General features: G+C 44.8%; 1 protein-coding gene across 2 annotated transcripts; it reads left to right on the plus strand.

Annotated features, from left to right (window-relative positions):
* The first annotated feature begins 223 nt into the window (after nt 1-223).
* On the plus strand, nt 224-14,797 carry KLHL35 (kelch like family member 35). Of its 2 annotated transcripts, none has more exons than XM_075198553.1 (7): nt 224-450; nt 4,335-5,225; nt 5,902-6,086; nt 6,874-6,992; nt 7,255-7,443; nt 8,742-8,930; nt 13,812-14,797. In XM_075198553.1, exons 2-7 carry the CDS (start codon nt 4,360-4,362, stop codon nt 13,998-14,000), a joined length of 1,737 nt encoding a protein of 578 aa, XP_075054654.1. In that variant the 5' UTR covers nt 224-450; nt 4,335-4,359; the 3' UTR covers nt 14,001-14,797. The 2 variants fall into 2 exon arrangements, with proteins under 2 accessions (XP_075054654.1, XP_075054653.1); XM_075198552.1 differs by having other exon boundaries at nt 225-551.
* The last annotated feature ends 774 nt before the right edge of the window (nt 14,798-15,571 follow it).

Consider the following 15,571-nt stretch of genomic DNA (forward strand, 5'->3'; position numbering starts at 1 on the left):
CACACACAGGCACACACATATATGTATATACACACACACACATACACTCACATGCACACACATACATATATATATATTCACACACACACACACACACACATACATGTATCCACACTGAAGACAAGAGTCTCATATTCAGCAGTATTTAGCTGTCACAACACATGATGAATGGACGGAGAAGAGCTGTCATTTCCTTGCAGAGCATCATCTGTTTTGAGGGGGGGCCTGGAGCATTTTGTCCTTTGTATGAAACTGTACAAACCCCTCCCTCCCTGCACACAGCTGACACATAGCTGGGAGAAGAGAACAGAGTTTCCCTAAACACAGGAGGACACAGAACACGTCTCATTCTTTTCTCTGGAAATCCTCCCCCCTCCCACGTCCATCCCAGCAGCTCAGGGAAACAGATATAAGTGTATGACCCAGATACCTGAGAGCAGAACTACACAGGTACGCTGCACTCACCTGAGGACAGGTACAGAGCTGGCTTTGGTGGGATCATTACACTAAACCATGCAAGAGCCTGCACCTGCCCAGTCCCCTGGTACCAGGTAAAGTGTCTTTGTCTTACCAGCAGGCAGAATGTAATGACATCAGCCTATTATGTCTGTGTGTTATCGGCAATGACAGCCATCTGTGTTTATAAACTGTCTATCTCATCTTTATATCTTTCCACATATCTATTCATGAATTAATAAATGTATGCAAAGAGAATTTGCAAGAAAATGTGCATATTTGCTTGTTTTTATATTTGGCTACAACAGAATGTTGCATGTTTCATATTGTTTTGCTTTGTAGTATCTATTGTATGTTTGTGTGTCTTTGTATCAGTTTGTATTCTCCAGGGTTTTATGCAGTGATTCACTGGGACCGTTTATGTAGTATTCCCCTATTTAATAATTCATTGATAGCTGTAATCATTATGTCGAAAAATGGATGATTATCCCAATATCATATTAAAGCTGCGGGCAGATGTCATGGATAGAAGACGTATTATAATATTTTCTGCTTAAGATGCAACAAGATGTTGTAAGTTGTGGCCGAGATTCATATAATTACTTAAAGAGCACGGGTCAATACTGACCTGCTTATTTCATGAATAAAACATTGTGATATAGATACGATGTGATGAATATATGAGTTATTGCAATGTCAGTGGATGCATTTGAGAATATTGTTATTGTTGTTCATAGGAGTTAACATTGGGGAGGAAAATATGAAGCTTCGATTAGTTATAATTATTTTCAAATAAAAGGCTTGAACAGATTTCTGTTAAATACTAAATGCATTTAATGTGGAAAAGATGAATTAACAGGGTTAAAATGAATATCTGAGAGCGAGAGACGATGGAGGGTGGAAGTTGTTGTGAAATCTTGTCATTTGTGTTATGTGTGGGTGACCTGCAGCCATTCTCCGCCACCCAGCCACAGTCACTGATTGCTGAATAGCAGAGGATACATTGTATCTATCGATCTACACAGCTTCTAGATTGGCAGTAAATCAAATGTGTCCATATTTGAAAAGGGGAAACATTCTGGAATTTATAGTCTTCTAACCTTCTCCTATATGAATATAGATTTCCATTTTTTGTCAAAGCTGATAAATGACAATAAAAGAGTCCGCCTTATATTATTAATATCAAGCAACGGTAAATGTGCATATTATTATGTGCTCTGTGCAAAAATAACTTATATGCCCATATGTTATAGCAAACACCTGGGAACAAATTAAGTGAAAACCCTACATACAATTTGAATATGTTTTTCCAGAGTAGTTTCTCTAAGACATACTGTAACAACTTTGCATTATTTGCTGACATATAAAAATTACTTTGTGTAAACTTTACCTATGCAGATGGCGAAACTAACTAACTAAACAGGAAATATCCTGTGGAATGATCGGTCTAAGGGGTATATTTACTAAGCGCCGGTTCCGACAAACCGACGATTCTCTGCGCTTTGCCGTCATTTTTTTAAAACGCCAATTTTATTAGTGACGAAACCCAATGGGCTTTGTCTTTTATAAATCTGCCATTTTAAAAAATGGCGGCAAATCGCAGAAAATGTGCGGTTTGTCGGAAACGCCCCTTTGTAAATATACCTCTAAGTGTTTACAAGATGCACTGAAAGTTTAATTCTGATATTTATCTGACGTTATCCTTATGGGGACTCTGGAGGAAGCTGACGGACGGGACATAGGTAACCAAAACCTGCTAAATCAGATAAAACTATTTCCCCATTCCGACAGGACAGACAAAATCTAGTTTTACAACCACATAACCCTATGTCTTCTTACTGAACTTTTCTGTCTAATATCACAAACCACATCTGCCTAAAATAAGAACCACGTGTTTGAAGGGGAACATCTAGACAGGAAGAGAAACACGATGGAACGTGAGCATGAATCCAGCTGATTCTGCAGAAAATGTATCGAAAACAGAACTGATAATAACTAATTGGCAATTTTTTTTTTTTCTTGGGGTCTTTGCCTTAGCAGAAACACCCAGTTTAGTTTGTAGCCATTATAATCCTTTATTGAAAGAGCAATACATTGTCCAACAAAACACACTATGATATAAAAAGCTAAAACACTAATAAACAGTAAAATACACCAAGGAGGTTTATAACAATACCAGACAGATATTAGTAAAAAAAAAAAAAAGAAAATAAGATCTATTTCACAGACCAATAAGACAGAAACTGGGAAGGAAAGAGGGTCAGGGGACCCTAAATCGAAAAACACCTGGATGTTTTGTCTTTTATGGTAAAATGCTGACTCAGCTTCCTAAACATTAAACAGTGTTTTCAGTAAAGTCATAAAATATTTTCATAGTAATAGAAAGCTAATATATATTTATGGGGTAAATAAAATATTTCTAAGAATTAAGATTTATTTAATCAGCGCAGACTCTGTGTCTCATTAATAAGGCATTTCTTTTGGCTGCAGCTGCCTTTTCAATAGACAAACCAATAAATTAGAACTGAGCACCAAGGATCCCCCTCTGTGAACATGAGAGCCCAGAATGGGCTGCTCTAATTACCATATACAAGACCCTTTGTCAAGATAATCTGTCAATACCTGGTGCTCACAAGGGATTGTGGGTAATCGTAGCAGAGCCTAAAATTCTGCAGCCGTCAGACTGGTCTGTTGTGTGATAATAAATATTTCTACTTTTATAAAAACAGCATTTACACAATTCTTATCAATGACTAAAACAACTACACATCTATAAGGCAATTATGGCCATAATGTATTAATTCAGAGTAGCAATGTCCCCTATTATTGTTATCAGAAAGACCTCAGAGGGGCGGTGTCAGTAATGATGTAACTTGTCGTGTATAAATTCACTACTCAGTCGTTATTTGTCAGGATGCACACTATTTTCCTGCAAAGCGGACGGATAGATGATGTCACCTGGTGGATGTATTGGGGAGTTTTCTTTGCTAAATGCAGCTAAGGCGTCGGAAAGTGGCAAGTTTTGCAGTGAGCTGCAGAAATAATATTTCATTTTTTCGAGATGTGTTTATTTAAATGGGATAAAACAGATTTTCTGCCACCGCTAAGTTCCTATAGATTAGAACTTATCCTGATAACGGGACGTCCTGTGCATCTTACAGAATCTGCAGAAGAGATTTTGCAGGTTATAAATGTCCCTTAGTGTTAGAGACATCACTAGGGGGGCATTTGAGGGGCACAGTGCCATGCACCTGACCAGTTAACATGCCGGTCCTGCAAATTTGGGTGGTTAGTTACGAACAATGCTCAAAGCTGCAAATATGCAGCAATAGACACAAATACCTTATTGGTCTAATTGTTTGTAAATATCCCTCAACATGTAACAAATTCTTAGATTTACGTTTAGATTTAGTCTGTTTTTTTTGGGCCGCACGGTGACTCAATGGTAAGCACTTCTGCCTTACAGCACTGGGGTCATGAGTTCAATTCCCGACCATGGCCTTATCTGTGTGGAGTTTGTATGTCCTCCCCGTGTTTGCATGGGTTTCCTCCGGGTGCTCCGGTTTCCTCCCACACTCCAAAAACATAGTGGTAGGTTAATTGGCTGCTAACAAAATTGACTGTAGTCTGTCTCTGTGTGTGTGTTAGGGAATTTAGACTGTAAACCCCAATGGGGCAGGGACTGATGTGAGTGAGTTCTCTGTACAGCGCTGCGGAATTAGTGGCGCTATATAAATAAATGATGATGATGATATTTTGACTTGAGTTTAATGTATACTATACACAATTTTCCAAACACTTATATGCTATATACATAGTATAAACAAATGTCTATTCATTCCAAAATGATCAAACCATTATCTTCTTGTCTTATGCAGGGTGCAAAAATCCACAGAAGAGCAAATGGAACATGAAATTTGTGGCCTCGAGAACTCCGTCCAACAGCCACAAACACATAAACTTCGGACTAGGTCATGTGGTGGGACCTGTCATGCGAAGGAGGTCCTACAGAACCTAAACATTTACAGACAAAGCGGAATGTTTACAGACGTTGTTCTTCAGATAGAAGGCCAAAACTTCCCCTGCCATCGGGGCATCTTGTCCGCTAACAGTTCTTACTTCAGGGCAATGTTTGGTGGTAATCTCAAGGAGAGCAACCTCAGCATTGTGAGCATTCAAAAAGTATCAGCAACGACTATGGGCTTTCTACTGGACTTCATGTATGGGGGAAGTCCAAAGATACAAGAAGACAATGTAGAGGGCATCTTGCAGGCCTCAGATCTTCTCAACCTTGGCAGGTTACGAGATCAGTGTGTGAAATTTCTTGACAGCCAAGTAGACCCTTCCAACTGTGTAGGCATTATGAAGTTCGCAGACATGTTCTCCATCCCTTCTTTGTCTGAGAAAAGCAAGAAGGTGATGCTAGAAGGTTTTGGGGAGGTCTCCTGCCATGAGGAGTTCCTGGAGTTGAGTAAAGAGGAACTGATGGAGTACTTGTCGAACGATGATCTAGTGGCGAGCAAGGAGGAAGTTGTCTTTGAGGCAGTCATGAGATGGGTGAAAGAAAATAAGAGCATAGGAACAAAAGCTCTAAAGGACCTTCTGGGACATGTGAGGTTGCCTTTGCTGGACCCGGCTTATTTTCTGGAGAAGGTGGAAATGGACAAGAGTGTCCAAGATTGTCCTGAGTGTTTCCCTCTGCTGCACGAGGCTCGGATGTATCATATTCTTGGAAACTCTCTCAATTCAATTAGAGTGAGACCAAGAAGGTAATAAAATAGCAATTTATTAATTACAATATAAAACTATGGTGTCAATAAGTTTAACTGAATACATAGTTTAATGAATTTACCGGTGATCAATGAATATTTTCCTGGGAAAATAACTGACTTATATAGGTGAAGGCCATTCCTTGAATGCATTGGGTCACTCAATAATGATCCATTACCTTCAGAATACTTCATAGATTATTGGCATTTTACTTTATTTGAAAGTACCACTTGGCAGTCAGGTACATTTCGGATTCCATGAAAGTTATCAGGAACACATTTAGAATCACAAGGCGAGAGGTCAACTTTGGGCTTGATGCTAAAGTTCAATTCAGGCCAGGGTTGCAGAACGTCAGAACATTTATTGACGGACACTAAAAAAAACAAGCAACACTTTCACCGTGAATAAACAAAATCAGATCCCTTCCTGCTCACACTACAGTAATACTTTAATAAAATGATCAGTACGTTTTTGTAGACTCTAGTTCGATACTTCAGTTATTAATCCGCAGACAGGAATTTAATTGAATTCCACTGGATTTATAAAATACATTTTGTTGCTCTGGTGTGTTATATTTATATTTCAGTTATGAATCTTGTTGTGTCCTGGAAAATATTGAACTGTTGAAGTGTAAGTATTGGACGCTTTATAACGAGTTGGCGCAATTTTACGCAGGTTCATGGACTTGTCGGAGGTCATAGTTATCATTGGCGGGTGTGATAAAAAAGGACTCTTAAAACTACCCTTTACTGAATGTTACCATCCGAAGAGCGGGCAATGGAAGCCTCTCCCCAGCATGCCAGGGTACACCAAGTCCGAGTTTGCTGCCTGCACATTAAAGAATAATATTTATATCTCAGGTAAGTGCTTCGCTTAGTAAATAAACAGGGTATTTTTGAACATGATGCAAGTAAATTGTTTGCCTTTATTTTACCCCTTGTTAATCTAACACGTCACTTGTTTTGTATCTTTATGAATGCAAAAGCTCTATGACCTTTAAACATCTAACATCACTGATAAATTCACCTTTAAATTGACGGAAATCGCTACGAATATGCACGACTAATTCATAGTTTATTTTTCCAGATGATTTCTAGCGATTTTGATAGGTTTAAAAAAAGTTGGAAAATTCATTTTTAGTCGATCCTCTTTCCATGTATGAAACCTTATCCATTCACTCATCAGTCTTATCGTCATCATCATCATTTATTTATATAGCTCCACTAATTCCGCAGCGCTGTACTCTCTGTACAGCGCTGCGGAATTAGTGGCGCTATATAATTAAAATTCATTCATATCAGTCCCTGCCCCATTGGAGCTTACAGTCTAAATTCCCTAATATAGACACATACTCACAGACAGGGAGGGAGAGACTAGGGTCAATTTTGATAGCAGCCAATTAACCTACCAGTATGTTTTTGGATTGTGGGAGGAAACCGGAGCACCCGGAGGAAACCCAGGCAAGCACAGGGAGAACATACAAACTCCACACAGATAAGGCCATAGTCAGGAATCAAACTCATGACCCCAGTGCTGTGAGGCAGAAGTGCTAACCTCTAGGCCACTGTGCTGTACTGAGAATAAAACGGGCGTGTGGAATGTATTGATCATAAATGTACTTACAATGCCTACCCTCATCTTCTGCAGGCGGGCACATTAGCAGCAGCGACGTTTGGATGTTTAACACCCAGCTCAATTCCTGGATCCGGATCGCGTCACTGAGCAAAGGCTGCTGGAGGCACAAGATGGCCGTTCTGAATGGAGAGGTAAAAATATTGTAGACGTACGGATCTCAGGTCCTTTAATGAGCACGTTGTTATTGTCAGTCTTTATTGTTAGAGCGATGGACCTTACTCTGACGCATTGGCCTCTGGGTGTCCTGAGAAGATGTCTGTAGTATTGGACCCAGTAGACTAGCTGTATTATATATATTGATGATGTATCAAACCTCAACATAGATGATGAGATCTAAACTCTAGATAATGGAATAAAAGTACAATGATATAATAAAACAATTATGTTCTTTAGATCTACTCTATCGGTGGGTTTGATGGTCTGAAGAGGTTGGATACGGTGGAACGCTACAACTCGTTCACTAACTCCTGGTCTCCTGTCGCCCCCTTGTTGCAAGCCGTCAGCTCTGCGGCGGCCGTGACCTGTATGAACAGGCTCTACGTTATTGGCGGAGCTGTGGAGGATTATGGGAACACGGACAAGGTACTTTACTCTGCTGAAATTATGCAACACGTCTCAGTGGAAAACATGTTCTCTGGTTGGGGCACAAACAAGTAGATTGCAAACTCTACGGAGTAGGGATACCATTTCTAATTGAAAATAAGTTTAGCTATATAAAGTCAATATATCATTTAAGGATTTATGTTTTAGGGGTAACCTATACATTAACGGTATCCAAAGCTCCTTTTTCTAACCCCTTTAAGCTTTTCTTCTACTTTTAGTAACCTACAGACTATTAGTCTGCTGATCTCTCACCTTCCTGTTCCATTGCTTTAGAGCTAGATATTAATATATTTTACTAAGTTTCTTAGAGTTCACCAGTCAGCTACACCCTGTGGAAGCAGCCATTTTGTAGCCAGAACCAATATTGATGCAACTATCAGTTCGCTCAGACACTTTATACAATCAGTATCATCCTCCTATTACACCTCTTCCATTTAGACTATAAGCACAAATGTAAATTGATGTAAATTTCCCAAAAGGAAGTTTAAAGTGGGTCTGTGAGCTTCACTGAGTGGAGGCAGCCATTTTGTGGGCTGAACGAGGGACTAAAAAAGGAAAAAAAATCAAGAGCCCACAACTCATTTCACTAGGAACTAGTGCCACCGCTAGGGGAAGAGGCACCCCTAAAGTACCCTATGTATAGGCTAAAACAGGGACTTCTGGAAATACTCCAATATTCCTAAACTAAGTAATCTGAAGGAATGAGTCTCTTATTTAACAATTTGAGTGTTGAAACCCATAAGACACTTTATAGTGACCCTATTTTAACATTTTGAGTAATCACATTGTAAAAGGGTAGATTTAGCAAACCTTCTAAAATGGAGAAGTGGAGGTGTTGCCCATAGCAACCAGGTTCTAGCTATAAGTCATCGAGTATATTAACAGCTAGAATCTGATTGGTTGCTATGGACAACACCTCCAAATTTCCTGTTTAGAAGGTTTGATAAATCTACCCCCATGTGATTTCCTTTCCTTGGCTTGTTTTGGCCGACTGTATCCATTGTGTCTAAAAACCTAACTACATGCTATCACAATAAGGCATTAACGATCCTCCCATACTATATATTCAGTCTTATGTCCTATATACCAGTTTGGGTTCAGGCTACAAAATGGCTGCCTCCTCCATAGGGGACAAGTCCTAAGGAGACTAATAACCTCTAGTGTCGAATGTTTTATACCAAGTGGTGTATAATACTGGATAGCGCGGGACAAGTAAATGATCAATTACTCTGTGGTTTGCAGGACAGGTGTTATAAAACCTTCTCCATGTATTCTAGGTGCAGTGCTACGACCCAGAAGAAAACAAGTGGACATTTAAGACTCCGGCCCCCTTCTTCCAGCGATGCATTAACGCTGTGGAAGTGGACGGGATGATTTACGTGGTTGGCGGTCTGCTGAGCACAATCTTCAGTTACAATCCAGAGGCCGACACATGGACGGAGGCCGCCTCTCTCCCCAGAGCTCTGGTCAGTGTTTCACTACTGTCGCATGTACAATACAGATGATACTGAATGTGTAGAACTAAGGCTGTCGCTGAACAGAAATCTTATGTATAGGACGCCGACTAATACTATATATATGTATATATACCGTATTTCCCCATGTATAAGGCGCTCCCATGTATAAGACGCACCTTACTTTTGGCCCCGAAATTTTGAAAAAAAATATTATGGTAGCTGTCAAAAAAGGCAGAGAGAGTGTAATGGCCGGCTGCTCTGATAGTGAGCAGAGCAGCCGGGCAGCACACTCTCCCTGCAATCGCTGCCACTGTGCCTCTGTCCCCCTCCTCCTGGATCCCCGCTGACAATCTCTGCCTGTCCTCGCCTGCTGGATCCCCGCTGACACTCTGCCTGCTGGCTACTGCATCCCCACTGACACGCTGCCTGTCTCCGCCTGCTGGATCCCCGCTGACACTCTGCCTGCTGGCTACTGCATCCCCACTGACACGCTGCCTGTCTCCGCCTGCTGGATCCCTGCTGACACTCTGCCTGCTGGCTACTGCATCCCCACTGACACGCTGCCTGTCTCCGCCTGCTGGATCCCCGCTGACACTCTGCCTGCTGGCTACTGCATCCCCGCTGACACGCTGCCTGTCCCCGCCTGCTGGATCCCCGCTGACACTCTGCCTGCTGGCTACTGCATCCCCGCTGACACGCTGCCTGTCCCCGCCTGCTGGATCCCCGCTGACACTCTGCCTGCTGGCTACTGCATCCCCGCTGACACTCTGCCTGCTGGCTACTGCATCCCCACTGACACTCTGCCTGTCTCCGCCTGCTGGATCCCTGCTGACACTCTGCCTGCTGGCTACTGCATCCCCACTGACACTCTGCCTGTCCTCGCCTGCTGGATCCCTGCTGACACTCTGCCTGCTGGCTACTGCATCCCCACTGACACTCTGCCTGTCCTCGTCTGCTGGATCCCCGCTGACACTCTGCCTGCTGGCTACTGCATCCCCGCTGACACTCTGCCTGCTGGCTACTGTATCCCCACTGACACTCTGCCTGTCTCCGCCTGCTGGATCCCTGCTGACACTCTGCCTGCTGGCTACTGCATCCCCGCTGACACTCTGCCTGCTGGCTACTGCATCCCCACTGACACGCTGCCTGTCTCCGCCTGCTGGATCCCTGCTGACACTCTGCCTGCTGGCTACTGCATCCCCACTGACACGCTGCCTGTCTCCGCCTGCTGGATCCCCGCTGACACTCTGCCTGCTGGCTACTGCATCCCCACTGACACGCTGCCTGTCTCCGCCTGCTGGATCCCTGCTGACACTCTGCCTGCTGGCTACTGCATCCCCACTGACACGCTGCCTGTCTCCGCCTGCTGGATCCCCGCTGACACTCTGCCTGCTGGCTACTGCATCCCCGCTGACACTCTGCCTGTCTCCGCCTGCTGGATCCCCGCTGACACTCTGCCTGCTGGCTACTGCATCCCCACTGACACTCTGCCTGCTGGCTACTGCATCCCCGCTGACACGCTGCCTGTCTCCGCCTGCTGGATCCCTGCTGACACTCTGCCTGCTGGCTACTGCATCCCCACTGACACGCTGCCTGTCTCCGCCTGCTGGATCCCTGCTGACACTCTGCCTGCTGGCTACTGCATCCCCACTGACACTCTGCCTGTCTCCGCCTGCTGGATCCCCGCTGACACTCTGCCTGCTGGCTACTGCATCCCCACTGACACTCTGCCTGTCTCCACCTGCTGGATCCCCGCTGACACTCTGCCTGCTGGCTACTGCATCCCCGCTGACACGCTGCCTGTCTCCACCTGCTGGATCCCCGCTGACACTCTGCCTGCTGGCTACTGCATCCCCACTGACACGCTGCCTGTCTCCGCCTGCTGGATCCCTGCTGACACTCTGCCTGCTGGCTACTGCATCCCCACTGACACTCTGCCTGTCTCCGCCTGCTGGATCCCCGCTGACACTCTGCCTGCTGGCTACTGCATCCCCACTGACACTCTGCCTGTCTCCGCCTGCTGGATCCCCGCTGACACTCTGCCTGCTGGCTACTGCATCCCCGCTGACACGCTGCCTGTCTCCGCCTGCTGGATCCCTGCTGACACTCTGCCTGCTGGCTACTGCATCCCCACTGACACTCTGCCTGTCTCCGCCTGCTGGATCCCCGCTGACACTCTGCCTGCTGGCTACTGCATCCCCACTGACACTCTGCCTGTCTCCGCCTGCTGGATCCCCGCTGACACTCTGCCTGCTGGCTACTGCATCCCCACTGACACTCTGCCTGTCTCCGCCTGCTGGATCCCTGCTGACACTCTGCCTGCTGGCTACTGCATCCCCACTGACACTCTGCCTGTCTCCGCCTGCTGGATCCCCGCTGACACTCTGCCTGCTGGCTACTGCATCCCCACTGACACGCTGCCTGTCTCCGCCTGCTGGATCCCTGCTGACACTCTGCCTGCTGGCTACTGCATCCCCACTGACACTCTGCCTGTCTCTGCCTGCTGGATCCCCGCTGACACTCTGCCTGCTGGCTACTGCATCCCCGCTGACACGCTGCCTGTCCTCGCCTGCTGGATCCCCGCTGACACTCTGCCTGTCTCCGCCTGCTGGATCCCTGCTGACACTCTGCCTGCTGGCTACTGCATCCCCGCTGACACTCTGCCTGTCTCCGCCTGCTGGATCCCCGCTGACACTCTGCCTGCTGGCTACTGCATCCCCACTGACACTCTGCCTGTCTCCGCCTGCTGGATCCCTGCTGACACTCTGCCTGCTGGCTACTGCATCCCCGCTGACACTCTGCCTGTCTCCGCCTGCTGGATCCCCGCTGACACTCTGCCTGCTGGCTACTGCATCCCCACTGACACTCTGCCTGTCTCCGCCTGCTGGATCCCTGCTGACACTCTGCCTGCTGGCTACTGCATCCCCGCTGACACGCTGCCTGTCTCCGCCTGCTGGATCCCCGCTGACACTCTGCCTGCTGGATCCCCGCTGACACGCTGCCTGTCCTCGCCTGCTGGATCCCCGCTGACACTCTGCCTGCTGGCTACTGCATCCCCGCTGACACTCTGCCTGTCTCCGCCTGCTGGATCCCCGCTGACACTCTGCCTGCTGGCTACTGCATCCCCACTGACACTCTGCCTGTCTCCGCCTGCTGGATCCCCGCTGACACTCTGCCTGCTGGCTACTGCATCCCCGCTGACACACTGCCTGTCTCCGTCTGCTGGATCCCCGCTGACACTCTGCCTGCTGGCTACTGCATCCCCGCTGACACTCTGCCTGCTGGCTACTGCATCCCCGCTGACACGGTGCCTGTCTCCGCCTGCTGGATCCCCGCTGACACTCTGCCTGCTACATCCCCGCTGACACTCTGCCTGCTGGCTACTGCATCCCCGCTGACACTCTGCCTGCTGGCTACTGCATCCCCGCTGACACGGTGCCTGTCTCCACCTGCTGGATCCCCGCTGACACTCTGCCTGCTGCATCCCCGCTGACACTCTGCCTGCTGGCTATTGCATCCCCGCTGACACGCTGCCTGTCTCCGCCTGCTGGATCCCCGCTGACACTCTGCCTGCTACATCCCCGCTGACACGGTGCCTGTCCCCGCCTGCTGGATCCCCGCTGACACTCTGCCTACTACATCCCCGCTGACACGCTGCCTGTCCCCGCCTGCTGGATCCCCGCTGACACGGTGCCTGTCCCCCTTCTCCTGGATCTTCCCCCCCCCGCTGCCCTAACGCTACCCCTGTATAAGACGCACCCAGGTTTTGTACCCAAAATTTTTGGGGAAAAGGTGCGTCTTATACATGGGGAAATACGGTATATATATATATTGCTGCATTTGAGGCACAAGAGGTCCCTTCTTTAGGCAGTAAACCTTGCTTGCAGACTTGCAACAGCTGCAGAATTATTTGCCGTTAATTAAAGTTTAAATATATCAATAAACTTAGAAATATAATATATTTCTATAGGTTTTAAAAAGAAAATTGAAACAAAATAAGCACCCACATTCTTGCAAAAACCACACCCACTTTCCAATAGGTCTCACCCCTTTGGGGAATCTGGAATAGGGACAATCACGCCAAGATTGGAACTTTTAGAAGGTACGGAATTTTAGTCAGAGTTCCAAATTGACCTGTTATTTTATTGGTAGGGTCATCCGTTTTTTTTTTATTTTATGGGCATTGCAAAAACAGGCAAAATGGATTTAACACACAAAAAACAAAAAAATAACACCAGTTAAAAAACTGTAAAAAACTGTAAAACAAATCTTATCAAGGATGCACATTATATTGTACAGTGTAAGCTTTATTGCTTGCAAACGTTGCAGGCAATGTCAAGTATAGTGACTTCCTATATATATATTATTATTATTATCTTTAACTTATAAGGCGCCACAAAGGGTCCGAAGCGCTGTACATTACATATACAGAAAACAGAGAACCAAGACACAACATGATACAGAAAGAAGTAGGCCGAAGCTTAAGAAAACAGGGCTAGGGAAGCAGCCAAGAGGTACAGAGGGTGATGGAATAGTAGAAGGAGCACACAAGGAAAGAGGACCCTGCTCCTGAGAGCTTACATCCTAAAGGAAAGGGGGAGACACAAACAGGGTGGTACTAACTGGGGGGAGAGAGCCGGGACAAGGAAGTTAAGATGAGGACTGATAGACTTGAATAAATAAATGAGTCTTAAGGGCACGCTTGAAGCCTTTGAGAGTAGATGCTAACCTGATGGAACGTGGAAGATCGTTCCACACTTCTCTCGCATGAGTCGTTTTAAAAATGTTTAATTGATGCTTATCTCTTGCCAGCAGGTTGTTTTAGTAACTTGTCCTCGATTGTCAGGTGTTCTCCAGTCTAATCCATCAAATATCTTTGTCGCTCTACAGGAAAGCTGTGGAGTGACCGTTTGTGGCGGGAAGATCTACGTCCTGGGCGGCAGGGACGAAAACGGCGAAGGGACAGAAAAAGCCTTCGTGTTTGACCCCAAAAGCGGGAAGGTCGAAGCCGAACCCCCTCTGCAACGCTGCACGAGCTACCACGGCTGTGTCACCATCTTGCAAAGGGCAGCGTCATAATCTTACCAGCCGCTAGATTCTCTGTAAACCTGATGCCCAGTTGTTTGCTTCTGAAATGACTGATTTAATCACTTACTGAAACTGTAAATATTACGTTCATTGATAGTCAATGTTTTAAAAAAACAAAACCAAAAACCAAAGTGGATATATTTTGGTACATTTTGGTATGTACTTATGTGCAAAGTATAGACGGTGTTTGCTGTGCACCTTTGTATGTTGTACTCTTGATTTATATAGAGGATATCAGTATTGTTTGGTAGTGTCTTAAATAAAATGTATTTTTTGTGCTGTGAAGTGGCAAAATGGTAAAAAAACATTCCAAATTAGCGGAAGAAATAAATCGACTGCTAGAGACAACTGTAAATTCAAGTCTTTTAACAGCAGAGGTATTTTTTGATGCTCAATATTGATAAATTAAAATTGTACTTACATAATTATTATAAGTGCAGTTGAGTAATATATAACAATGAAGATTAATGTTCACGTTAACCGGAGAGATCTGGAGAAAAAAAAAGAGTTAAAGGATCTATTGAGATCTCTGCACTGAAATGCAGAATTGTGAATTTGCTGTTTAGTGCAACTCTGCATAACGGGCTCATCCCGAGACCACTTTTTAGTACTATTAGTTGTAAGTTGCTCAGTGCAAAGGGAACAGTTTTAAGAACCTGTTAGAGTATAAGGCCATTGCATGTGAAGTGTCCATTGTACATAGATGTCTTTTTTACATTTATTTTTTTTTACGGTTTTGCAACATTTTTACTTATATGTCTCTTATTTATACTGTTTATATAAACGTCCTCAAATATTCAGTGTTGTGAGATTGTAGAATAGTTTAGTGGAGATATTATTGCTGTTGTTTTATTACATTAATAATCCTATTAATCTTCGTGTGATTTATAAATCACCCCAAATTTGTTGTTATTTTGGAGGTGAATGTGCCAAATTTTATACGTGCATATAGCCCCCCATGGCTGGCCTATAGGGGTGTATGATTCTGTTCTGTATACCTGTTATTTTTTTTCTGTATTTGTATTTTGACATTGCATGATTTGTGTTTTCTTAAAGACTAATAAATTAATATATTCATTAATATAAATGATGTCTCGTAATACCACCGAAAGCATTTTGTTTGATTCACAAAGCACTGACATATTCCACAGCTCTGTCCAGGATAAAGCAGATATACATTGACTATAGGGGTAGATTTATCAAGCCTTCTAAAAAGAAAGAGGGGAGGTATTGCTTGTAGCAACCTGCCACGTTCCAGCACTCACCGGAGCCTGCGTGACAAAGGGCTAATCAAACACAACCATGTGTGTTTTGTGAAGAGCTGACACTCTTACTCAGGAAGCCTTTGGTTCTCCTTTTACACTAAGCTATCGCAATTTACTGTCATCAGAGTTATCAAAAAACCAAATGATCTCGTGTTTCAACTATGTAGCATTCTAAAGCCAAGCTGTCTGACACGTGAATTTGTAAGAACACAGAGACCTGGGGGTAAATGTAACAAGCAGAGAGTTTTCCAGCTAGTTTGAAAAGTGGAGATGTTGCCTATAGCAACCAATCAGATT

This window comes from Mixophyes fleayi, chromosome 2 (genome assembly GCF_038048845.1).
Source record: "Mixophyes fleayi isolate aMixFle1 chromosome 2, aMixFle1.hap1, whole genome shotgun sequence".
Lineage (NCBI taxonomy): Eukaryota > Metazoa > Chordata > Amphibia > Anura > Limnodynastidae > Mixophyes > Mixophyes fleayi.

Coding starts and splice junctions, on each gene's coding strand:
- KLHL35 (XM_075198552.1), top strand. CDS start 514: ATGCAAGAGCCTGCACCTGCCCAGTCCCCTGGTACCAG. Junction 552..4,334: donor GCCCAGTCCCCTGGTACCAG/GTAAAGTGTCTT, acceptor TGTCTTATGCAG/GGTGCAAAAATCCACAGAAG. Junction 8,931..13,811: donor CCTCTCTCCCCAGAGCTCTG/GTCAGTGTTTCA, acceptor GTCGCTCTACAG/GAAAGCTGTGGAGTGACCGT.